Genomic DNA, 25801 nt, shown 5'->3' on the forward strand with positions numbered 1-25801 from the left:
TATTTTAAAAATGTAAGTTTGTAACAAGGTGTATATGGCTGGCTGGCTTTACTGCGGTATTTAGTTAGATCAAATTCAAAAGCATATAATATACATTATAAAGACAAATTTGAATGTAACAAAAATGATAATTGTAAGAATTTTAAAAATAAATAAATAAATTAATGACAGAAGGATATAAACAAAATGGAATAGCAAATCTAAATTCAATTTCTTTGATGATTACAAATATTGTCTTGGAGATGTAGATATCAACCAATAATCTAAACAAACCTGATTGATTGTCATGGTAATAATAGAATGGAAACAAAACTCATTTTTTTATAAATAAATGATTCATTTTTTATTCTAGAATATGGAATTAGGAAAACATGGTTATAATTTTTGAAAACAACCAAATCTCTTGGGTTTCAGGTATCAAATGATTGTTGTAAAATTAATTATTCAAGATATAAAGAATAACACGAAGATAATGAGTCATAAAATATCTCTTTGATCATTACGGTTTACATATGTATATTTATTAGTTTACTTCCAATTTTCTGTTTCTTTGTTTCTCATCTTTCATTTTTTTCAGATTTTAATATGGTAAAGAAATATGTTTGTTCTCGTGTGCTATTACTGTATCTACAGATATTCATTTTATATTAATAATTTGAGTTCTTACCATATTAGTATGCAAAAGGACAAAAAAAGTTCTATTCAACTTAAAATGATTGAATAATGACTGGTTGTGATTTTGAGCTTAATGCAATTATTAATAATGTATAATAATTTGTTTATGAAATTGATATGTGAAACTGAAATGATCTAGTTCAAGTACAAAGTAAATAAAGGAAACCCAAAATGCACTATTGATGTGCTTTCATGAAAGATAACTTTAACATTTCTTCTATTTAGTGTCATTATTGATGGTTTAGCTTGTGAGTTAAATCATTGATGTGCTTTCAAACATTGATGGGTTTACTTGTTTTTCTGATTTACTTGGCTTATTTGTTTGAAGTTTCTCTGATAATAACAGTTTACATATGTATATTTATTTGTTTACGTCCAATTTTCTGTTTTTCTTGTTCCTCATCTTTCATTTTTCCGATTTTAATATGGTGAAGAAATCTGTTTGTTCTCGTGTGCCATTGTTGTATCCACAAATATTCATTTTATATAAATAATTTGAGTTCTTATCTCGTGTGCAATATGCTTATGCTTTTGTTACATGGATTCTAATATCTCTCACGTTATGTGACTTGTAGATAATAGTTGCAATGACCTCTGTCTCTGGTACTGATGTAAGTACATTTTTAACTAAATATTTTCCTTAGTTTAGTTTGATTCTCCTATTAGATATTCGCATATTCAAAGAATCTTGCATGAAGTGAACAAACTCAGTTCTATCTTTAATTAAGAATTGAAGAGAATCTGAAAGGAAATGTCAAAAAACAAAATGCCAATGATGTTGGGAGACAGTTCATCATTGATAAATTCTATGAAGCTTATAAGGAAGGCATCCTTGAAAAAAATTATGGGATCAAACACACTACTTGCAAAAAACAATATGATCATTTCAAGCGGTTGACTCACAAGAGAACTAGAGTTGGTTATGATCCATTTGGGTTTATAGACATGTCGGATGACTGGTGGAATGAGTTGCGTAAGGTATAATCAGCAATTATGTTCTGTTTATTGATGTGTTTGTGTTTGTATACAATTGTATGAATGTCAACTCTTGTATTGGTTTTTCAGGAATGACCAGCATCAAGAAAGCTTAAAGACAGGCCAATAGCACATTTGGACTTGATGGAAAAGGTGTTTGGAATGGTTCCCATAAGCGGAGGTGAACGATGGACTGATCAGCAAGGCAAAGAACATTTGGATCAGCAAGGCGAAGACCATATGGATCAGTTTCATGATGTGGTGATGCTGAAGACACATATGCTACAAATAGGCGAATTTCTCCTACTCAGGAAACCAGTACTCCAACTGAATCAACAACTGTTAGCCCCTTAACAAAAGCTAGCATACAAATATCAACGGTTGCGCAAGTGGGACATGATGTAGCATAAATTTTTTCTGACAAGAAAAAAAATGATAGGGTGCCATCTTGAGTTCAGTTGTAATCAGCCAGAGCTATGAAAGTGTTACACTCGATGTATGCTATCAGACTTTGGTCTTCTTTGTACAAAGCAGTTATGAACCATCTCATGCAAGATACTAATAATCTTCAGACCTTCTTGTTCTATGAAGAGGATGAGAAGAATGTTCTCTATTTGGAGTTTGTTACTGGTGAAAGTAGAGATTGATCTTGAAGACTATCCTGCTTGGATTTTGCTACGTAAACCAAGAAACAATCTTGATTTCTTCTTGTTCTATGTTATGTTTGTGTACTCATAAAACAAGACAATTCTCATAATCAAAAGTTTATTCTCATATAATAAGACAAATGTCACAAACATAATATCATAAACAAACGACATTAGAGTTCATACAGTTTGGTGAAGTCTAAAGCTTTGGTCTACGACGAGATGGATAGTAAGGTAAGTCTGAAGCTTCTCTCTCTATATATATACTCTCTGTAAGATCAAAACAAGTCGAGTTCTTGTGGTTGTTGATTGGATCGGTTGTCAGTTTATGGTTATACGTCTTTTGTTTCATCTCTCTGCCTCCAATTGCTAGTAACTAGTGTTGTTCAAGCAATTAAAGAAGCTCAGGAACCTAGAACTCTTCAGGTTACTAGAGATCCTATTTCATCTCAAATTTATTCACCTACTGTGATGTGCATGTTTGTTGAGTCTGTATAAACCAACAATACAAGTTCTTGTGTCTTTGCGTGAATGAATTTAGCTGCCGTAGTGATGTATTTTATCGTTTCATGAGCTTTGTTTATTGATAGTCATGAGCTATTTTTATTGATAGTCACCAAATGTGGACCATTTCTTCTGAGCTTAGAGAATCTCCAATGGCACACTATAATTGTCTCTATATTTCACTTTAAAATAGAGTAACTCTATTATAGAGTTGAATTTGCTCCAATGGTTCACTCTATAATAGAGTTACTCTATAATAGAGTGAAATATAGAGTAACTCCATTATAGAGTGAACCATTAGAGCAAATTCAATTCTATTTTAGAGTGAAATATAGAGAACATTATTGTGTGCCATTGGAGATGGTCTTAGATAAAAGCATCACTTGTTTTAGTTCGTTATCGGGACTTAAGCTAGAGTTCTTGTAAATTTGAAGGACATATTAAGATTTCTAATTGATGATGATGAGCTGGATTTGTTATTTGATGAGAATCAACAAATGTATACTCTTATAGACGAAATATTTGGAGTGATATAAGCTGATACTGATAGACAAATGATCATGACGAACTGAGTTGAATGTTGGCGACGTGTGCAACATTTTATGTACGACTCTGAGGTACAATGCTATGACATTCTACACATGAACAAGAAATATTTAAGAATTTATGTAAGATGCTATCAGAAAACGTATGAGTTAGTGAAGTGTTTTAATGTTTACCTTGTGGAGAGTGTTGCAATGTTCGTAGAGATGGTTAGACAAGGTTTAACTATACGAGTTATAGCAAATCGTTATCATCATTCACTTGACACTGTGAAGAAGAAGTTTAATGAGGTTTTGAGTTCTGTCTTGAAACTTGCAACATACATTGTGAAGCCGACAAGGATTGAGTTTTCAACTGCTAGTTTTTTTTCTAATTGATAATCCAGTGTATTGGCCTTACTTTAATAACTACATTGGTGCTTTACATGACACTCATATACATGTTCATCCACTATTTGGGAATGTTGAGCCATTTAGAGGTAGAAAAGCTGAAGTAACCATGATGTGTTAGCCATCTGTAATTTCAGAATGAGATTCATATACGCTTATGTTGGGTTTCCAGGGAGAGCACATGACACAAAGGTGGTAAGATGTTGTGCTACTGATGAAGCTTCTTTTCCTCACCCTCCACTTGCAAAGTGCTACTTGGTCGACTCAAGTTATCCAACCAGAGATGGTTACTTAGGCCCTCATCGCAGAACTATATACCATATAAATCAGTTTAGTAGAAGAGGTCCACCATCAAATAATAGGGAATTGTTTAACCGCAAGCATTCTGGTTTGAGATCAGTAATTGAGAGGACATTTTGTGTATGGAACTCTAAATAGAGGATCCTAGACAGAAAACACCCCAAGTATGAGCTTAAGAAATGTATTAAGATTGTGACAGCAACCATGGCTCTCCATAACTTCATTCAAGATTCACAGCATGAAGATTGTGACTTTTTACATTTGGAAGCAATGAAATCATATGAAAAACATGGTGATGAATAACATGATGAGCATGTTCAATACATACCAGCAGGTGATAGAGTGATGGATGGTACGTGTAACTTTATTATTCTAAAGATGGCAAGAGAAACTAGACTTTACATATTAGCATCATACATGTATACGTTGTTGCTTGTGATTGTGATTCCTTGTGCTAGTACTCTTGAGTTTAATGGTCAATCTCCAGTTCAGTTCTACTAGTTACTTCGAATTGATCTTGTCTTAGTGTTCATATTATGTGTTTATGCATTAGGACAATAGACAGTAGCACATTCTCTCTGTTTCTTGCAAAGTTGTGATCATTTACTGTGTTTTAGCTTTGCAGCACTAAAAAAAATCTAGCTTTATATTGAGATTGGTGTTTAGTGGTTAATCGGATAGTGGGTTCTTCTTGTTTAGTGGTAATAGTATTGAGCTTATAAGCTGAAAATGATGAACTTGTCTCTGTAAAAGAGAAATGTTTAATGGATGTTTTTTGTTCTGTTGTGATTTGGTGCATGATTACATAAGATTAGCTTTTAAAAATTGAATTCGATTCTTTTTGACATTGAGTTTGATTTTCTTTAGAGAAAGTCTTTGCTCGGAAGCCATCTTATGATTCTGAATCTTCTTCCCTAGCTACCACTGTGTCTTATAAGCTTGTAGACCTGTGGAACCGTCTATGAAGTTACTCAGGTTTGTTATTTATGCATGTCAACTCGGTTATGTAACGATGTATTAAAGTTTTGTTGTGTAGTTTATGTGTAATTGTGTTATTTTTCTGTTTTTTTGTTATGAATAAACTATTTGTGATCGCTGGAAGGTTCTGTTTCATGTTCTGTTTATGGCATTTTAGCGAGAGAAATAAAACATTTCTCCTGGCTCTGTTGTGGATGTCTTTGAATGTCCCATTGTTAATTGACTGACCAAGACTTTTTTATATGGCAGGTTGTTTCTTTTTTTGGGTTGTTTTGATAGTAATGGAGCATATGAGTGAAGAAGGTGAAGATTCAAGATGATTATTTGTTGGAAACATTTTAGTGTAACAATGAAAACTTATTTTAATATATTAATGAGTACATGATGCTCTTACAATTGTTTTTTTTTTTTCAGTTTCAGTTTTATAAAATTTGAATTGCTACTTTGAATTGTTTGGAAGTTTATTCAAATTTGAGTTTTATTAGAAGATATAGTTGTAATTAAATTTTAATACAATTTGAATAAAAATTATAATTTTATATGAAATAAAAATTTTATAAATAAAATGTTAATTTTAGAATAATTCTAGTGTAAATATATTTTAGACTAAATAATAAAATCACTATAGTTACAATTAATATCAAACATATGATTAAATTAAAACAGAGATATATTTATAATTTATTTATTAAAATTATCCGAATGATAATAAAAATAAAAAAACAAACATCAATCTATCCATATGGTTTATCTGGATAGAGAAATGAATATCCCTTTAAAACATGGATGGATACATAGATGGAGCAGCTGGTTGGAAATGACAGATAGAGAAACGAACAGTCGCATAATGTTTCTTTCAGCAGAAACCAAAACCAATAAGGCATCTCTTCTTGTTCCTTTCACTTCCGGGTAAGAGAGCATAGTGATGCGCGACTCGTGTTGAATAAAAGTTTATACGATTCAAGTCATACATACTAATATCATAATTATTAGAGCATATCTCAACTCAAAATACTAGATAATCATAAAAGGATAAAGCAAATTTATTGTGTGAAAGGTGTCATCTTTCTTCAAAACGCAGAGCTACGACCACCCCTTGTGGACATGGTCTGCATAACTCCATTCATCAGTCCTTGAAACGATTTCCCAACTCCAGCTCCTATGTCTTGTGCAAAATACTTGGCCTGCCACACAATATGTGAATTTAAATCCCTTTCAATTTCAAGCATAGCTACAAAGGTTTTATATTACCTCTTGTATGCTCTTCTTCAGATCAAACGCATCTTTGACTCTGTCATCCAAGAATGCCCATGTATCACGATACTCTGATCAACATGAAACGATGATTATGTTATTTTTCTTCAAACACATAACAAGGTATCCAAAAGAGGACTTGAGGACCTGGGGAGTCATCTGTAAGCATGTAAATCTCTGTTGTCGAGTAAACACCACCAAGAACAGTGCGCTTGACATACCAATCCAAATCCGAGGCTCCATCTCCAACAGTGTGCCATATCTCATCAACCAACATCGCCCGCTGCTTAAAACTCGTCGGAACATTCACCGGATGCGCCTGTTTTTGCCAAATAAAATCCATTCAAACACCAGGATTTGCTTAAAAAGACTTATCACAAAAACATAGAGACAAAAAAAACCCCAAAAAACTTACTTGAATACTAAGAGCTTGAGGCCATTTGGACATGTAAGGAATCTGCATCTCTAACCGAATCCTAACGAGCTTCGAAACACGTTCACTTGGAATCAGGTTTTGCAAATCGAGTCCAGAGTCCACTCTGTCGATAAGCAGTTGCAGGCACTCATCCATGAAGTACTGAACAAGAACGAAAGTCAACAAAGTTTCAAACTTTTCATGATTCTCTAGATAGTGAGATAAACCTCAACAAGAGCAGCTTCTTTCCTGGAGAAAGACCCAACAATGGAAGGAGACACACCAACGTCTCTCGAGCCTGCAATCATCGCTTCCTCTGTCCAACCTAACCTCGGCTGCACCAAACACACATTAAAGATTGAAACTTTACGGAGAAAAAAAAGATGAATTTGGAACGAATATACACACACCACGTGGCGAAGAGACGCGGCGAGGACACGAGCCTGCTCTTCCTCAAACTCAGCTCTCGGTTTCCTGCTCTCATCTCGACGATGCCCTTCCTCTCTCGCCGCGGTGGGATCCGATTGATTAGGGTTTACGGATTGATTACCAATCGGCGATTCCATGGAGGAAGTGCAGTAAGAGTAAGGGATGATGGTGGTGGGCCTGGGCTTGGGTAATCGGAGGAGGCGGCTGGCTGTGAAACCAGCTCCGAGAAGACGTTTCGCCGCCGTTCGGTACATCGTCGCTCGCCGGAGTGAGGGGTTGAGTTTTGGTGACACGTGGATGAGATCGTTGCCACGCAGAAAGTAAAAGAGCTTCTTCCTTTGATCCCCGCTTGTCGCGAAAGTCAGTGATGATGATTGAATAAATCGAATTGGGCGTTTGTTTAATTTATATTATTTAATGTTTTTTGCCTACTATTTATGGCTATTTGCGTAAACGATGAAATCAATTTGGAAATATACTAAATAACCCATGTCCAGGATTTACAATTACCATGTTTAATGTTATTGTTGGTTATAGTTCAAAAAGGAAGTGAATACTGAGAATCTGAGCTCATTCATTCATACAGTTTTGAATGGTTTCCATTAATCATGTTATAATTTCATATAGAATCTTCTCATGCTACGACGCAGTGTCTGTATTTCCACTATACTGTTCTTGGCTCAATTAGTGTTGATGGGCTGGGCTGAATAGACGTTGGGTGACTTTATTAAACCGGGGTCGGTGGACATAGACGTTGGGCTCTTTACCTAAACCGGATGTTTGTTACCCAGGAGGTTTATGGTTCTATCCGATGATGTGGGGAGAAGTTCTCTTGAACCGGTTAGGTTATGAGGACTAAAGAAAAGAGATTAAAAACGGACCGCTCGCGATGCTTGCTTTCGTAGGAATATGTTTCCAAGCTAACTACTAAAGTGCTAGTCAAGATCCAGTTGAGAATCTCATGGCTTATCATCTTGCTGATCATGGTCATTGCAACATCTTCTAGGTAAGCCCATGTTTTGATCATGATGATTATGATGATAATATTTGTATTAATCGACTTTCATTGCTACTTCTTTTGTAAGCATTTAATTTTACATCACGTTGATGGGGATTAGTTTGCGGCGAATATAATACGTTGATGTTTTTTTTTTTTTTTGTCATCAAAATACAGACTCATATTGACTCTGTGAACCAAACTGGGTGATCTGCATCCATGTGAACGACGAAAGACGATTGATTTCGAGCACTGCGTGCTAGACTATCCGCCTTTGAATTGTGCGTCCGTGGTATATAGATGAGCTCTGATCGGGTGAAGCTCTCCTTCAGGATCTTGATATCTTCCAAATAATTTGCAAAAACTGGCCATTCCTCTGGTTCCGAAACCATCTTCACCAGTTGAGAACAATCCATTGCAAACGTCACTTGAAATTGACGCAAGTTCTTCATACATTCCATTGCCCATAATAATGCTTCCATTTCTGCATGGAGAGGCGAGAGAGTAGCCCTCACATTTCGAGCCCCCAACAAGCCATCAAAACCTTCCAGAGTACTGAACCAACCTTGTCCTGAAAAATTAATACCCTCCTTCCACGAGCCATCCGTAAAGCACCATCTTCCTGGGATCGACGGCAGTACCGTAGCTGCTGATGGTGATGGTATCCTCTGGTCCTTCTTTACTTGTGCCTCAGCCCACAATGTGGATTCTGTTTCAGCCAGTTTTAGCGTGTCCATAGGATCCATGTCCAAATTACTGAAAACCTTATTATTTCTACCTTTCCAAATGTACCAAAGTATCCATGCAAACTGATGATCTTCCATCTGCGGAAAAACTCGCCAGAATAGATGATCAATGTTTGTAAAGAGGGCGCTCGTTGGAAAAACATCTGGATTTGATGGTATTTTCGAAAGGGCCCAAACATCTGGATTTGATGATAATACGTTGATGTAGAACTTTTTTTTTTGTTGATGTAGAACTTTTGTATATTGTATTTTATTGTAATGGAAGATTATTTATTTTCCCGTTGAACCAAAACGAAACTGCAGAACAATTGTTCGATAATTTCTAGAATTTTTATGTGCGTATATTGTTTTCTAATCATTTTTTAAAAAATTATTCGTATCATTGTATATTAACGTGGCTACGTACGTATGAATCTACGTTTAGGTAACTCAGCCATGTAAAGTTTTAAAAGTGTTCTCTTGCTCTTAGAAAACAAAACCCTAAACGAATATAACTGGACACGTTACTCAACTTGCCTTTGCAGATCTGTATTCTTTCCCCAACCACTACACGCATTTCCCACGAGTTTGATGATCTTTTTCGTTCAATATATCTAATCATATCTACTTGTTTAGTCTCATAGCCCACGTTTCGTTTCCTATAAACTCTCATAAACTCAAAATTATATGAGTTTTATATTAGTGAAAAAATATCTTGAGTTTTATATCAGTGAACAATAAATTGAATTTTCTATCTAATCTTAAAATAAAGTTTCCATCAATTATGTAAAAGAAAGACTCTTGCATTGGTCGACTTTTCATACTCTTCACTTTTACATTTCATTATAATATTCATTTGTCGCGTAATCAGCAAACTTGGATCTAATCCGTGATCAATTCGTTTTTTAGATGATTAATTTAACATGCTGAGATGTGATTTTTTATTTCAATTTGGTTCGACTTTAGATCAGTTCGGTTGATAGAACTCAGATATCTTCGGTTACATACATGCATATCAACAAATCAAACTAAGGGTTGATGAGTGGGAAAGGCTTCTGGATTTTAACACAGCTGATACACCGTTTGTATTTGTGGAGAATATATAAGAGCATCCTTATCCCTAATACTCACTAAGGGGTTCTAATTATTTTTTTAATATTATTAAGTTGGAAAAGTGACTTCAAGAAACTTAAGATAGAGACCTTCAAATAAGTGTGTCCATTGCAAGTCTCTAATTTTAGAGTTTTAAAAAAAAAAAAAACATTTATCTTAAAATTTTTTAATAAAATTATTAAACATTACATTTTAAACACTGAATTTCAAATAAAACATAGAATTGAAGATTAGGAAAATAAACGAGAATAATAATTGAAAGAAGATTCCGAGCTCAGTTGTTGTCTTCATCAAATCCGAATTTACGCCATATATGTTCAACCAAATCAGCTTTGAGTTGGTGATGCATTGGTCCATCACGAATTCGAGTTCGAGCATCCATCATATTGGCGATATTTGTATGCATTTCATGGGAAATATTGGGATCGACTTGTGCACTTCCGTTGTCTTCTCCTTGTTGGAACTCTGCAACATTGAATTGAGTGTTTGCAGCTCGTTCGTTTTCTACAATCATATTATGTAATATGATACATGCTCTCATAATCTTCCCAATTTTGGCTTTATCCCAAAACATCGCCGGATTTTTGACAATGGCGAACCGAGCTTGCAAGACTCCAAAAGCACGTTCGACATCTTTTCGGGTAGCTTCTTGATGTTGAACAAATAAAACAGCCTTCGGGTGTTGTGGCAGTGGAATAGATTGGATAAAAGTAGTCCATCTCGGATAAATAACATCAGTGAGATAGTAAGCATATGATACTCTCTTCCATTGACAGAGTAAGTGACTTTAGGGGCTTGACCTTTTATAATGTCATCAAAAATAGGTGAGCGATCAAGGACATTGATATCATTTAAAGTACCTGGAGGTCCAAAAAACGCATGCCATATCCAAAGATCATACGAAGCAACCGCCTCTAAAACGATTGTTGGTTTACCCGAACCACGAGAATATTGCCCTTTCCAAGCGGTTGGACAATTCTTCCACTCCCAATGCATACAATCGATGCTTCCTATCATCCCGGGAAATCCACGATGTTCTCCAACATAAAGGAGTCACTGAAGATCAGTCGGGGTTGGTCTCCTTACGTATTCATCGCCGAACAAATCTACTATCCCTTCCACAAAATGTTCTACACATAACCGAGTTGTTGTTTCACCGAGCCGGAGGTATTCGTCGACCGCATCTGCCGCAGAACCATATGCCAAGACACGAATGGCTGCAGTACACTTCTGAAGGGGAGATAGACTTTTTCTTCCGAGAGCATCTTTCTTTTCCCGAAAATATTCAACTTCGTTGGAAAGTCGATCAACAATAAACATGAACAATGGCTTGTTCATTCTAAAACGTCGTCGGAAGAAATTATCAGGATACGTTGGAGTTTCACTGAAATAATCATTCCATAAACGAATATGCCCTTCCTCACGATGTCGTTCGATATAAGCTCGTTTTTTTCTTTTTTTTCTTCGTTCTTCTTGATCAACATGAATGGAAATATTTTCAAAAGCTTGCTCAAAAAGATCATCAAATGCATCATCAACTGCAGCATCAAAAGAGTCAAATGGATCTTGCGAAGAAGAAGCCATAGAGAGAAAATTGTAATATTTTTTTTTTCAACGAGAGTGATCAAAAAGAGAAACTTGTGATCAAAAAGAGAAAAGATAATCTTCTGATATTTTTTTGATAAACGTGAACTTGTGATAAAAGAGAGAAAAGAGAAACTTCTGAAACAAGAGTGAGAAAAGAGACCTGAGAGTTTGTTTAAAAAAAAATAGATACTTTGTGATTAAAGAGTTGTGCTCTTGTTACATGTCGAGAGAGAAGATATGAAACTTGATTAATAGAAAGTGCAATATATAGAGAAGCGTTTGTGTTCGGTACAATTATGAAACAAGAGTGATGCCAAGTCACAAGAGTACAAGTCCGTGACACTACAAGACACAAGACTACAAGACGCAAGACTACAAGACGTGACAAAGTCCGTGACAACACAAGACACAAGACTACAAGACGCAACAAGATGACAAAGTCCGTGACAACACAACACTTCACACAACATGTCCGTGATCCTTCTCACCTCCAATGCTCCTGTAAGTAACAATGACAAGAGACAGAGATCAAATCAGTATAAAGAACAAGAACCACAAACAAGGTTTCAAAGTAAACAAGAACACAAACAAAGGTTTCAAATTAAACGAGAATCCGAGAGTTACAAATTTAACTTATTATAACATGAAAGATAAAACAGAACATGAAACTTAACTAATTAGAACATGAAAGTTAAACAGAGCATGACCTAGAGTTACATCAACTCATTGGCGAGTTTTTTCTTCAGAGCAACATCGATTTCGTCTAGTGGTGCTTCTTTTGCAAGAATCAACTCAAGCATCTTCATCTTCGAGAGCCTTTCCTTCATTGCCAAGTCATCCTTCTTGGCACTCCACATATTGTGGAAGTCAGAGAACACTTTCGCTTCAACCACCGGCTTCTTTCCACGGGCCTTTGATGCCTTAACACCCAGAGGCCGAGATGTAAACTCTTCATCTCCAGAAGCATTGATTTCATCATCACACTTCCTTTTTTTGGAGCTGCTTCCATTTTTGGCTGTGGAGAGTTCACACCACTTCTGATCAGCGCGAAGCTCCTTCCACGCATGCTCAAGGGCAAACTTCTTATGGTAGTTGTTGAAGAAGATCTCGTGGGCTAATTTAACCACATCATTCTCGTTCATACCACTGGTTCTCTCCCTGGTTGCTGCTTCATACGCCCCACAAAACTTGCAAACCAAATCATTAAGCTTGTGCCAACGCTGCTTACACTGAGAGGCTTCTCTTTTTTCAGAATCAGCTATCTTAGGAGACGCCGAGAAGTAATCTGCAATTCTCTTCCAAAAAGCTCCCGACTTTTGTTCATTCCCAACAATAGGATCTTTACTCGTGTTCAACCACGAGCTGATCAACACTATATCATCTGTTGGAGTCCAAGCCCTCCGGGGATGACGCTCTGCTGGAAGCTCGTCAGCAATGATTGGATCTTCTTGCGTGCCAACGAAAGGAGCGTGCGTTGTAGATTGCGAAACACTTCCTTGACTGCCAAAGGCAACATTTTGTTGACTATTAAGTAGTTCAACAAATTTGGCAGAGTCTTGAAATGGATTGAAATCCATTTCCGACGTCAGAGGTAGAGGAGAAAGAGGTGAATGAGGTGAAAGAGGAGACAGAGGAGAAAGAGGAGACAGAGGAGAAAGAGGAGACAAAGGAGAAAGAACATGCAAGCGCATTCAGCTGGTGGAGATTTAAGAGGAAGACTATGGTTATAAATAGTTCGAGAAAAAGAACTAGCATTCAACACACCAACCAAACAATACATCACATAAGCTTTCAATTTTGTTTTTAACTAGTACGAGACTTGAATGCGTTAAGACATGACATTTATCTAACACCAAACAACAAACAAGCAGAACCAGAAAGACTAGACTTTTATCTAATTCATTCAACACACTTCACGTTCCCTTTTCTATCTAACCATCAGTTCTATTTATTACCATCATCACAACCATAATGTTACAGTGAACAATGTCATCTTTAATTCCTCACAGCAGCTAACCACATCAGTTCTAATTAATGGAAGCGTAACACTAACCTTTATTGATGAAGCTTCTTCACCTCTCTTTCCACAGAACACATCAAAGCCGAGTTCATCCATTCATCTCACCACACAAAGAGAGAAACAAAAAAACATATTAATCATAACCTTGCAACAAGAAAAACGAGATTGAAACAAAATATTTTACAGTCAATGCCGACAGAATCAAACAACAGAAACATTATCAAAATTTATTAACTTGACAGAATCAAACGACAGAAACATTGTCAAAAATTATTAACTTGACAGAATCAAATGCCAGAAAGATTATCAAAATTGATTAACTTGAAGCAGAAGCGGTACCTTAGCGAATCGGGGAATCCCATCAAAGAGAGCTCAATCGCCGTTGAGGAGAGCCACCGACACAGAGTCCCGTCGACGACAGCCACCGCGACAAGCAATTGAACCTACAAAACTGAAAACATGCAATCAGAACAAGAATAAGTCTTATGTAACACATGCATGCTTGAAGAACACAAGAAACGATTTACCTTCGGTTCCAGTAGATCCACAGAGAGAGACAGCGCTCTTTCGCCGTCGAGGAGACCCAGGGGAGACGTCGACGAGCCACGGGGAGAGACGATTCCGAGACGTCGACGAGCCACGGAGAGAGACAATTCCGAGACATCGAAGAGAAAGATAGAGAGGTTTCAAGAGAAAGAAAGAAACAGAACCGAAGACGCGTTCTCCTCTCTCCTCTTATTTTGCTTACGCGTGTCCCTCAATACCGTCTCTTCCTTCGCAACAATAGGAGACGTCTCAAACCTTTATTATTACTTTTGATTTATTTTTAATGCATAATTAGCATTAGATCCCCTCTAAAGACTACCGATAAGGATGCTCTAAGCATCTTCACGCGTAATTTAAGACCAACAACAGTTGGTCACTCTTCACGTTAGATTGGCACAGACGACGTGCACTTGCTGCCCCCTTCTTTCTGGTTTCCTCCTTGTTTTGTAATAAGTATTTCTTTGCTTTTCTTTTTTAGTTCTTTATTTTCCATTTTTAACTTTATTAGTACTGTTTTTTTTTCATTACTTTAAAACGCATAACAACAAAAACGTGGTCGACGGAACAATGTGGATTGTGGAGCTGTCTTTGACTGAGACCCACTCACAGTTTATTAACGCCGTGAAGATTTCCTTCGTTCTATTCAAAAGAAAAAAGATTTCATTCATTTACGTTTTTATCAGTTGGACGATAGTATCCTTGGACGTATGCATACTATAAGGTCATTTTTGTTTGTTGGATGAGGATCTGATTAGGTCTCAAATCAACCTGTAATATTGATTTAATGGACGACAACAACACCAAATTCATTTTCGCTTCCTTCATTGTATTGTTATTCTTCGTTACGTTCTGTTATATTTTTTTTTCTTGTCAAGATTGTTGAATTCAATTATAATATGATTCATGGCAATTATCAATTCTGACGGTCGACATGTGGACTGACTTCAAGCTTCAGCTTCTGCCGCATTTAATTACTAACCGACGGCTCACAGACCTTAATAGACAAACATTTAGTAGCATCTCTGCATGAATCACGAGTTAATAACAATTATAATAATTAGTTTAAAAATGTTTCGAGTATTATTCAAATTCTAAGACTATGTCATTTATTATCAAGAGCACTTACAAACTGCCAAAGAGGCTTGACTGTGACTTGTAACGCGTTTTGCTTGATTCTATCTTATTTCACCTTATTTGTTTTCAATGTATATAAATCTATATTTTCCCCACATTTGAGAATATATATTTTGGACGTATGGTCGATTTCTTGTTAGCATAAGATACCAAAGAAATTTCACCACCAGAACCATGAGGAAAATATTCTGACAAACTATAAAACATTTTACATCTCCCTACGTGCTTCAACCATAACTAATAGTTAATAAATACTTCATTACAACTTTGATAATTGATACGTACTTATATCACACTATGATTCAACTTGTAGTGGAGGATTCGAATTTTAGTGTTAACTAATATATATATCATAATTTAATTATGAAACTCACTAGTGTAATTTTGTGTATGGACTTCATCTGTTTTTAACTAATATTATATTGTTTTTTTTTTTGATAACTTTGGTTGGTGTGATTTCAAAGGCTTTCTAGGTCCAAGGACTAATCACCAAGAGACCCATAGAAATTAATCCGGGTTTTCTTGCCACTTAAGACATCCATGGGTGACTAAAGAGAATCGAACTCATGGCAGAAGCTCCCGCTAGAACTCCTTTACCACTAAGCCAAAACCACTTGGTTAAATATTATATTGTTTCTACCGATGATGTCGTATACATTATAAAGGGTTTCTTCAAATGTATATAGATTATATACCAACCATATATGTTTTATATTATTAGAAAATAAGAATGTTATTATTTGAGTTTGAACAAAATATTTGTTACAAAATGTCTACTTACAGGATATATGTCATATTTTGCGACGGCTAGTTCAAGCTGCTAGGAATGTTCCTTCTCCATACTTATCAAAAAGTTACATTGTTTGATAACAATGACTTTAAACATAGCACAATTGTAAACAGACTATCTAATTAATCCATTTTAAAAGGACCACTACATACAATTTAATCTGCAATAAAACTGAACTTAAAAAGAAAACGTACATAATAGACCATCTGTTAAAGAAAGAAAACCTACACTTTATTTTTGAGTAAACACCGGTTCATGCAAATACCAACCAAAATAGAACAACTAGTCTCTTTTTGACTTGCAAGTTACCATACTACGTGGGGCAGAACGGTAAATTCACAATGGCTGGTGTTTTGTTTGACTTCGTCTTCCTACCAGCGCACAACCAATAATTAACTAGCGTCGTGAAGAGGGGATAAAATTGTAATTTGACTAAAAAGCGTTGAACGTGAAGAACAGTGAACCGAGACGCATTTCCCGACTTTGATTAAAAGAAACAATAAATAAAACACGTGGTTATTAAAGGACGCATAATTAGATAAAAATTATAATTTATTTTATTTTTGTGATTGGAGGAAAAGAAAGTTTTATTTAAGAGGCCACCCCATTTCTCCCTCGTGACAAACTCAAATTTGCAAGAAGAAGAACTAGAAGAAGAGAGAAACTGAAACTCAGAAAAATAAAGATAAAGAAAACTGAAGAATTGAAGAAGATTTATAAACGTTTTCTAGTGGTTTTGATTCCTTTCTTCCAAGTTGCTTAACGATGTCGAGTTCTATGGAGTGCTCTGCTACTCGGAGATCTTCTTCCTCAGGGAAGCCGAGCTTCTCGCTGACGTGTAGTCGATTGAGTCAGTATCTGAAGGAGAACGGTAGCTTTGGAGATCTCAGCTTAGGGATGTCATGCAAGCCTGAGACCAACGGTAAGGAGCCTTCTCTTTCTTCTGCATCCAGATTTTTTTTAGTTCCCTGAAATCATACTAGAAAGTTAATCCGTTGACCCGAACTAGTAACACAAACCGGTTCTTAGAGTTATTTCATCTGGAATTAATAGCTATAATTTAGGTAGGAATTAGACACGTTTGTTGACTTGCATATATATATGAGTGTGTAAGTTAGGCTTGCGTGTCTGATTCGTTTGATAGTGGTTAACCTTTTGTTTTCTACCTAAAGTTTGCTAAAATTGTCAATGAAAGCTATGGAACAAAGAGAGATCTAACTTGTTTGGATCATACTTGCAGGCATGTCACGTAAGCCTACAACAACCATGAGTTTATTCCCTTGTGAAGCTTCCAACGTGGGTTCCATGGCCGCTGCTCAAGATGTTAAACCCAAGAATCTGTTTCCTAGGCAACCAAGCTTTTCTTCCTCATCTTCCTCTATCCCCAAGGAAGATATCCCCAAAATGACACAGACTACTACTAGGTATTTCCGGTTAAAACTTATAAAGCTGATGTATTAAAGCTATTATTATTTTTTCTCATCTCTTGACTAAGTTATGTTGCTTTCTTGAAACACAGATCTTTGAAACCAGAGCCTCAAACTGCACCGTTGACTATATTCTACGGCGGGCAAGTGATTGTGTTCAATGACTTTTCTGCTGAGAAAGCCAAAGAAGTTATGAACTTGGCTAGCAAAGGAACCGCTAACACCTTCACCGGTTTCACATCTAGTCTTAACAACAACATCGCTCCTACCCCGAACCAAGTTCCTCATCTCATGAAAACAGCATCTCAAGACCCAAAGCAAACCTCCTCAGCTGCAATGGCATGCGGTAATCTTTCTCACCCTCTTTTTGATTTCCATCTCCTTTTAGCTACCTTTTTTTTTGTTGTCATACAGCTTCTAACAGAGAATTGTTCCTTTTTATATTACAGAACTTCCTATTGCGAGAAGAGCTTCACTTCATCGGTTCTTAGCCAAGAGAAAGGATAGGGTTACGTCAAAGGCACCATACCAGTTGAGCGATCCAGCCAAAGCGTTTTCAAAGCCTCAAACCGGAAACAGCACCACCTCTTGGCTTGGTTTAGCAGCTGATATGTGACGTGATATCGCTAAATAACCACAAACCGTACCGGGCTATTCTTTTGACGTTGCATCAATAAAACAAGAAGAACAAAACTCCTGCGTCCATGGTTCTTAATTATATTTTTTCACAACTATTCAATTAGTAGGAAACTTCATATATTTGTATGTATTTGACTATGATTAGCGATCAATTCTTGTTAGCGTCTGTCTTTTCTAGGTATTGTATAATCCCCATCTCTGGGTTATTTCAAATAGTCTCATATGTTACTGATTTTGTAAGAACAACAAATTTTGTTGACGACTACTATACTTTAGTTTCGTTTGAATATTTCTTTATTAATCTATTTACAAAGAACTGCTCTTATAGCAGCTCAAACGAAAAAAATATATTTAACAAGATAAAATCATATTCCGATGAAAATAAAAAGACATGTACTATTCCTCACTAATACATGTTTAATACGTCCGTGGTGTGTCTTGATTGCCGAGAAATTAACATTAGTATTAAAAAAATCGTTAAATCTATTCTCATTTGCTTAATTTTCCAACCTACTACGTTCGTACGTACTCTAGTTCAATTTATTTAATCGCACCAATGAATTAGTATGAGTTTAGTAGGTAACAACAGCTAGGAAAAAGAAACGTGGAAACAATCAACCTTCCCAGCCTCTAAAAAGCATATCATTTATATATAAATCAGCTAATCCATCTTCTTCTTCTTCTTCTAACACTCGTAACATTTTGCTCCAACGACCGATGGATTCGGATTCAGAAATCGCATACGACTATCCCAGGTATAGAGTCTACAAGAATGGTCGTATCGAACGCCTCGTGGCCGATACCTTCGTCCCACCTTCGCTAAACCCTCAAAACGGCATCGTATCAAAAGATGCCGTCTTTTCACCGGAGAAAACCCTCTCTCTCCGGATTTACCTCCCTCATAATAAAGCCGGTGAAGACAAGAATAAGAAGAAGCTCCCGCTCCTTGTCTACTTTCACGGCGGGGGTTTCATCATGGAAACAGCTTTCTCTCCTATTTACCACACTTTCCTCACGTCGGCTGTCTCAGCCGCGGAATGCATCGCCGTATCGGTGGATTACCGGCGTGCGCCTGAGCATCCGATCCCCATCCCCTACGGAGACTCGTGGGACGCGTTGAAATGGGTGTTCACTCATGTCTCCGGGTCTGGTCCCGAACGCTGGGTGAACGACCACGCGGACTTCAGCAGAGTCTTCCTTGCCGGAGACAGCGCCGGAGCAAACATAGCTCATCACATGGCTATGAGAGCTGGAAAGGAGAAGAAGGGAAGTTTTGAAATCTCGGGGATGGCTCTGTTTCACCCCTTCTTCTTCTCGAAAGCTCCGGTGGAGGAGGAGCACGAAGCTGCGGCGGCGATGAGATACATGCAAGGGATGTGGGAGATCGCGAGTCCGAACAGCGAGATGGGAGTGGAGGAGGATCCGTGGGTTAACGTGGTCGGGTCGGATATGTCCGGGTTGGGTTGTGAGCGTGTTTTGGTGATGGTGGCGGGGAACGATGTGCTGGCGAGGGAAGGTTGGGGTTACGCGGCGAAGCTTGAGAAGAGTAGTGGGTGGGAAGGGAGAGTTGGAGTGATAGAGACTGAGGACGAAGATCACATCTTCCATATCAAGAATCCTGATTCTATTAATACTCGTCTTCTTGTACAGAGTTTTGCAGAGTTTCTTAAAGAGGGGACAAGTTGTATTTAGTGACGACTTTTGAGGTTAGATAAAAACACACACACTGGTTGTAAAATTTGAATAAACTTGTGTTCATACAATGTGATTCCAATACGTTTTTGCTTTTATTTTCGTTTTATCCCCCTTTAAACCGGAAATCCCCTTGTATGACGATGACGATGACTTAATATTAAGGTTAACATCCTTAAATCCCTAGATTAATTACGAAGATTTGCCATTGGTACTCCTATTATGAATTTTATTGTATTTTATATCATTATATCAAGTATAGCTGGTGTAAGTTGTACAACGGACGTTTGGTGATAATGTTAGAAGTAGTACCTAAAAACAAATGTTGGAGCATGAGAACTACAGCAAAAGATAATGAATATGATACGATATAAACATAATTTAGTGAAATACGGATCCTCCTCTGGCTAAGTTTTATAGCTTTATGCTTTTGGGACATGAAGAAGATCAATAGATCAAACTAAAGATTTTTTCCGAGCAAAACATAATATTGTCAGACCAGTGATGTTCGTTCGCCAACTTTTGTACAATTGATGCTTTGTAGACATGATTTTTTGGTATATTAAAGCTTATAATAGAATATACGGTTAATATTTCATATTCCATGTATATTGGAGGAGACGAACATGTTCACTGTTAAATAAATTTTAATTCCTACCTTCAAGTATTTCCTTAAATCCAGTCGTTATATGAATTTGATGATATGACTAATTTGTTTTATTATGCTTATTTTTTTATAAAATGTAACGGCGACCATCTTTGATAATCTATATTTTTTAATAAAAGACTAAAATTTTAATGCAATTCAAAATGATGGTCAAATGTGAAGAATTTATTCAATGTGTTTTCTATAACAGTTGGAAATCTTTTTGCTTCGAATGTTTACAACCACTCCGCCCCGCCCCGCAGTTAACAGTAACAAAAATTTCTACATATACCATGTATCTATACGTTTTTATAACTTTTAAAACCACACCGCAATTGAACCGCTTGTCTCTCACCACTCAAACTGCAGTCACTATTCAGAGCCTTTGTTTCCTAAGATTACTGTCCTATTATCAATCATGTCATTATGATTGATTTTACTATGAATCTTCTCTATTAAAAGAGAAATACTATTTTTATCTACTATTTAGAAGTCTACTAAGTCCATTTATTAAAATATCAAAAACATTTATACATCTATCTTAATTACCAGATTAAACACTTGAACCATATCTCTTATATAATTACATTTAACTTAATAATAATTTATCTTTACCATTGACCACTTACTCTTGCATACAAACTAGCTTTTTTTTTTTTTTTTTTTGTAACAACATACAAACTAGCTATCCTCCTATATATTAAAAGAGAAGTCACTTTAGTGATTTCTGCTGACATGACATTAATGTAGAGCTTCTCAGAAAAATTGTTATAATTCTATTGGTCGATTTTTTTTTGAATTTTATTTTTCATTTATTTTAATCAATCGCTTATGTAGACAAGCTCAAAACTATTGTCGATTTCGTTAAGCCCATATATATCTAGGGAATAATAATTATCGATTTAATTTAGCCTTGGGTACCCGTTCAGATTCGGGTCGGGTATTTTGGATTTTCGGGTATTTCAGTATAGAAGTGTAGAACCCGTTCGGGTATTTCTGTACTTCGGATCGGGTTCGGGTATTTTTAGTTCGGATTCGGTTATGTCGGATCGGGTTCGGATATTTAGATTTTGATAAAAGAATTAAAATTTTCATTTCTCAAGTTTCTTATATTTAAAAATACAACTTTCAGTTAACTATTTTTTTATTTTTAATAGATTGAATGGTTAATAGATTTGGACATAACATTTTTAAACTAAAAAGACATTAATTTAGTTATTTTTTTTCTAAATTTTGGATGTAACTTTTTGTTAATTTTTGAAATAAAAAACTTGACATGCATTTTAAGTGAGTAGCAAATCATTTTTTTCCGTAATTGTATGTATATCATATGAACTTAAAGTATGTGTAGTATCAATATAAATATTTTATATAAAATGAGAGATATAAACTAGAAATATTAATTATACATATGTTCGATTATCTTCGGATATCCATTCGGGTTCGGGTATATCCGTTCGGGTTTGGGTATCCAATTTCTCCTTATTCAATACCCGTTCGGGTATTTTGCTACTTCGATTCGGATTTCAGTTTGGTTTATCGGATCGGGTTCGGGTGCCACTTTGGATATCGGGTAAAGTGTCCACCCCTACTAATTATGTTGTTTGTTTTTAATAACTTACCTTTTTAATATGAATTACTTGCGCAAGTTGAAATCATTAAATATGCAAATAACTTATTGACAAAATTTGTTTTTAATAACTTACCTTTCTAATATGGATTACTTGCGCAAGTTGAAATCATTAAATATGCAAATTAATTATTCACAATATGGATTACTTGCGCAAGTTGAAATCATTAAATTTTATCGATTTAGTTTATCCTTGGGCAAGATTTAGAATTAAGACAAATATTAAAAACTTTCCTTATTATTCAAACGGTAAACTTGCGCATGTTGATATCATATTTATTACATTGCTTACAAAATATTTTAATGTTTCTAATTAGGTTGTTTGTTTTTAATAACTTACCTTTTTAATATGGATTACTTGCGCAAGTTAAAATTATATCATATGCAAATCATATTTTGACAATACACATTTAATATCTTTCTTTAAACGATTTTATTATTTATTGTGCAAAATATTGTGCGTCATTAATATGAGAAATAAATTGACTGTATATATATAGGAGACACCCAAAGTCTTAAAATACAAACATTCTATTTTCATTCTTTAAAGTATTATTCACAAATCTCTCCTCTCATACTATTAAGGTATTAGGACGATCCTGCTTGTGTGCTAAGAAAAATGTGTTTAGACGCAAAGGCTCCTCATCTTTAGAACCCTAAGCTCAACTCTTTGTGTCTTGTCTCCAAAAAGCATGTCTGGTCTATTTTTCCATGTGTTGAATACTGGTAACGACAATATGGTTTTCCTTTTTTTATATGTAGACCAGGTCGTGAGAGTGATAGTGATCGAGAAGGCCTTGAACATGCTGAGAAGCTTCGCCAAGTTAAAGCAGTTCTTGAAGAGGTTCTTTAGTACTTTCTTTTTTTTTGTTAAATATAGTTCGGGGAAAGTATTACATAGTATCATTTAGTAATACTATCTTATATCATTTTTTTTTGTTGAATATACTATTTTATAAGTAAGCTAGCATTATGCATTTTTTATTTAATTCATGAGGTCATTTTCTCACAGCAGAGAACCTTTTGGAATGGCACAGGGAGGAAATTTCTCAGGGATATACAGGAAGGTTTAACTGAAGCCACTGAAATGGGATGGTGAAGGCGAAGAAGAAAGACCTGTAGAGGTCCTTATGATTCTTAAATACGGCGGTGTTCTAACTCACGCGGGTAGAAAACAGGTGCTTACATACTCTACCATTTAATTTGTCATTATTATATATATATATATATCTTTTCCAAACATGAAAGAATTGTTTAACTTATTGATGTTTGCTTCATCTACATGCAAGCAGAAGAGCTTCGTAGATATAATTTTTTGCAGGTTTCTAATTGAATTTGCTTTCTTTATCGAGAAATGTACTTCATAATTTATATTATTTATAGATAATATTTCGATTTTTATTATATTTTCTTTTAATATGTTTACATAAATGTTTGTTTATTATTTATTGAAAAATAATATTATTTACCTAAAATAAAGAATTACTACACATATACAATACAATTCTAATTAATGATAATATAAATTATGTTACTTCTAAAACTATACACTCTTTATTCCATTTTTTGAATGAAAGTATCTTCGTAAACACACAAAACATTTTGTGACGTTGCAATTATACATATACACAATATCTGCCTCTTCATACTAACGTTACTGTGTTCCCTCTCGTGAGGTGCAGACCGAGAGAACACAGGGTGCAGGCCGGTCATGTTCTTATGCCCGCACAGGGTGCGGACCGGTCACCTAGTTAATATTATATACTACAACCATTACCCACAAACTAAGCATCTCTCGATTGGTAAACATAAGCCAAAATTTAAAAGTACGGGTTGAGAAGCCTTAACCTTTGGTCTGATGGAACGTGTTAGTGAGCGGACTGGCTTAGTTACAAATTGCACTTTTGTGATTTTGGTTGGATTACCCGTTAATCCGTCATGTAATGTTCCCGAATCTTGGAAGACTGTCAGCACGTCGGTAATATTCTTGTTTGATTGTTGGCCGGTGGTTTGACCTATGGCTAGAACGGTTTGGGGTGTTACAAAGAGTGTATCAAACAAACTGATAATATCATTTTTTTTATTAATGTTTTAAAAAAACTAACATATTTCTTGTTGTCTGTTTTATCAAGATTGTTTATATTTTTTTTTTTTTTGTAAAAAAGATTGTTTATATTTTGTTTTGTCTAGTTATAGAAAAAACTCACAAGCGTAAATATAATATGGCTTTATGAAAAAATCATACGAACAAACAAACAAGGAAAAAAAAAAGAATTTGGGGGTATAATCAATCAACGCTGATCACAATTCTAAATTAGTAAATCCTTTATATTACGAATATTCCAGCTGGAGAAACTTGTCCTCCGGTACACCGAGAGCTCAAAACCTCAATGCTTGTCGATTTATGTTGCGCGTCTATATTATCCTCCATTATTCTCATCGATCTACACTCTTTACTACAAAACCCTCTATCTCCTCTGCACATTCAATAACAGAAACATCAGTGAATCAATTCTCACTTTTTTTTTGACAAATCAATCCTCACTTAATATGGAGTATTAATGTAAAAATGTGTCTCAAGTTAAAAAAAAAAAAAAAAAAGACACGTGGGTAGAGGAGCTTACTTGTACATGTAAATGTCTTTGCCTCGAAGTTTCTTCTTACACAAGCAACACAAACTCAGAAACTCTTGAGAATCTCTCATCAACACATCTCTCTTCTTCGCCGCTGATTCTTCAGCTGTTTCCGTCGATTTGTCCAATCTCCGCTCACGACGATCACCCTCCGGTCGATCATCACGAAACTCAAACTCGTCGTCGTTGTAATAAACCTTGCTCACGCCATCACGACGACTCGTGACGCAAGTGTATTCCTCAGAGAGTTCAATCTCCGCCTCAAACTGATTTCTCCGGTGACAATGAACCGGGTTTGATCTATTCGAACCGGAACCAGAGTAGTAAACCGGGTTTTGTCTCGACGAGATCTCTTGCCGGTTGATCCTGATGACGCCGGATTTCTCAAGCGCAGCGACGATGCCTAACCCCACTCCACCGTCGTCATCGTACCTCTTCGAGCCACCAGGCGAGGGGAACATCATGTCTAAGGGACATCTCGGACTCGTCGTGAAGTTTCCCGGCGAGAGGATGGATCTATATCCGGGGACAACCATGTGGGAATTGCTTAGAAGCATAATTAAAAAGCTTGAAGAGGAGGAGGAGGAAGCTATATTGAGGAGGAAGAGGAAGAGCAGTGGAAGAAAGAGAGGTTATAGGATGAGTTTGTAGGAAAGAAGATAACTTGGAGAACCTAAAGACGTAGAGCCCCATCGCATATCCGCATTTTTTACGGGTCGGATATTCGCATTTTTCTTGAAAATCTCCTTAAACGGCATCTATGTACGCTTATTATTAAACTCTTATCATCCGTATGCTAATTTATTTTTATTACTGACTCTGTTTCATATTCGTTGGTGTTTAAGGTTTTTGCATAATTATTAAAAAAATGTTAATTTTCATTCATTTTACATTAATTACAGTTAATCAAACCAATAAGATTTTTTAATAACATATAATTGGTCAAAAACACTAACAACATTACTCCAATTAAAATTTTACATAGAAATCTGAAAACATTATTTAAGCTAAAACTAAGGAATGACACTCTATAACTTCAAATATGAAGTTTTGTGTTCCCAAAAAGAAACTTCAAAGCTTCAAATTTGAAGTTTTGAGGAATGAAACTCTATA

The 25801-nt window shown here is 35.8% G+C and overlaps 4 protein-coding genes across 4 annotated transcripts; 2 read left to right on the forward strand and 2 right to left on the reverse strand.

Annotated features, from left to right (window-relative positions):
- Positions 1-5948: 5948 nt before the first annotated feature.
- On the reverse strand, positions 5949-7497 carry LOC111198584 (ubiquinone biosynthesis protein COQ9-B, mitochondrial). The gene is made up of 6 exons (XM_022687285.2): positions 7091-7497; positions 6908-7015; positions 6681-6842; positions 6413-6584; positions 6263-6336; positions 5949-6195 (listed from the first exon to the last, which is right to left on the reverse strand). The coding sequence occupies exons 1-6, from the start codon at positions 7361-7363 to the stop codon at positions 6082-6084; spliced, it is 903 nt and encodes a 300-aa protein (XP_022543006.2). The 5' UTR covers positions 7364-7497; the 3' UTR covers positions 5949-6081.
- A 9140-nt stretch (positions 7498-16637) lies between these two features.
- LOC106397247 (protein TIFY 10A) lies at positions 16638-18379 on the forward strand. Its single transcript, XM_013837833.3, has 4 exons — positions 16638-16943; positions 17262-17445; positions 17541-17794; positions 17898-18379. The coding sequence occupies exons 1-4, from the start codon at positions 16787-16789 to the stop codon at positions 18062-18064; spliced, it is 762 nt and encodes a 253-aa protein (XP_013693287.3). The 5' UTR covers positions 16638-16786; the 3' UTR covers positions 18065-18379.
- Positions 18380-18553: 174 nt separating this feature from the next.
- LOC111198583 (probable carboxylesterase 1) lies at positions 18554-19850 on the forward strand. Its single transcript, XM_048782482.1, has one exon. It carries the CDS (start codon positions 18805-18807, stop codon positions 19777-19779), a length of 975 nt encoding a protein of 324 aa, XP_048638439.1. The 5' UTR covers positions 18554-18804; the 3' UTR covers positions 19780-19850.
- A 4395-nt stretch (positions 19851-24245) lies between these two features.
- On the reverse strand, positions 24246-25426 carry LOC111198585 (FCS-Like Zinc finger 12). Its single transcript, XM_022687287.2, has 2 exons — positions 24680-25426; positions 24246-24532 (listed from the first exon to the last, which is right to left on the reverse strand). The coding sequence occupies exons 1-2, from the start codon at positions 25243-25245 to the stop codon at positions 24382-24384; spliced, it is 717 nt and encodes a 238-aa protein (XP_022543008.1). The 5' UTR covers positions 25246-25426; the 3' UTR covers positions 24246-24381.
- Positions 25427-25801: the final 375 nt, after the last annotated feature.

This window comes from Brassica napus, chromosome A6 (genome assembly GCF_020379485.1).
Source record: "Brassica napus cultivar Da-Ae chromosome A6, Da-Ae, whole genome shotgun sequence".
NCBI lineage: Eukaryota > Viridiplantae > Streptophyta > Magnoliopsida > Brassicales > Brassicaceae > Brassica > Brassica napus.

Excerpts from the sequence above, each read along its gene's own strand:
- LOC111198583 (XM_048782482.1), top strand. The coding sequence starts at position 18,805 with ATGGATTCGGATTCAGAAATCGCATACGACTATCCCAGGTATAGAGTC.
- LOC111198585 (XM_022687287.2), bottom strand. The coding sequence starts at position 25,245 with ATGCTTCTAAGCAATTCCCACATGGTTGTCCCCGGATATAGATCCATC. Across the intron at positions 24,533-24,679 it reads AAAGACATTTACATGTACAA|AGGAGATAGAGGGTTTTGTA; the intron begins GTAAGCTCCTCT and ends TTGAATGTGCAG.
- LOC106397247 (XM_013837833.3), top strand. The coding sequence starts at position 16,787 with ATGTCGAGTTCTATGGAGTGCTCTGCTACTCGGAGATCTTCTTCCTCA. Across the intron at positions 16,944-17,261 it reads ATGCAAGCCTGAGACCAACG|GCATGTCACGTAAGCCTACA; the intron begins GTAAGGAGCCTT and ends TCATACTTGCAG. Across the intron at positions 17,795-17,897 it reads CTCAGCTGCAATGGCATGCG|AACTTCCTATTGCGAGAAGA; the intron begins GTAATCTTTCTC and ends TTTATATTACAG.
- LOC111198584 (XM_022687285.2), bottom strand. The coding sequence starts at position 7,363 with ATGTACCGAACGGCGGCGAAACGTCTTCTCGGAGCTGGTTTCACAGCC. Across the intron at positions 7,016-7,090 it reads CCGCGTCTCTTCGCCACGTG|CCGAGGTTAGGTTGGACAGA; the intron begins GTGTGTGTATAT and ends TGTTTGGTGCAG. Across the intron at positions 6,585-6,680 it reads CTCAAGCTCTTAGTATTCAA|GCGCATCCGGTGAATGTTCC; the intron begins GTAAGTTTTTTG and ends TGGCAAAAACAG.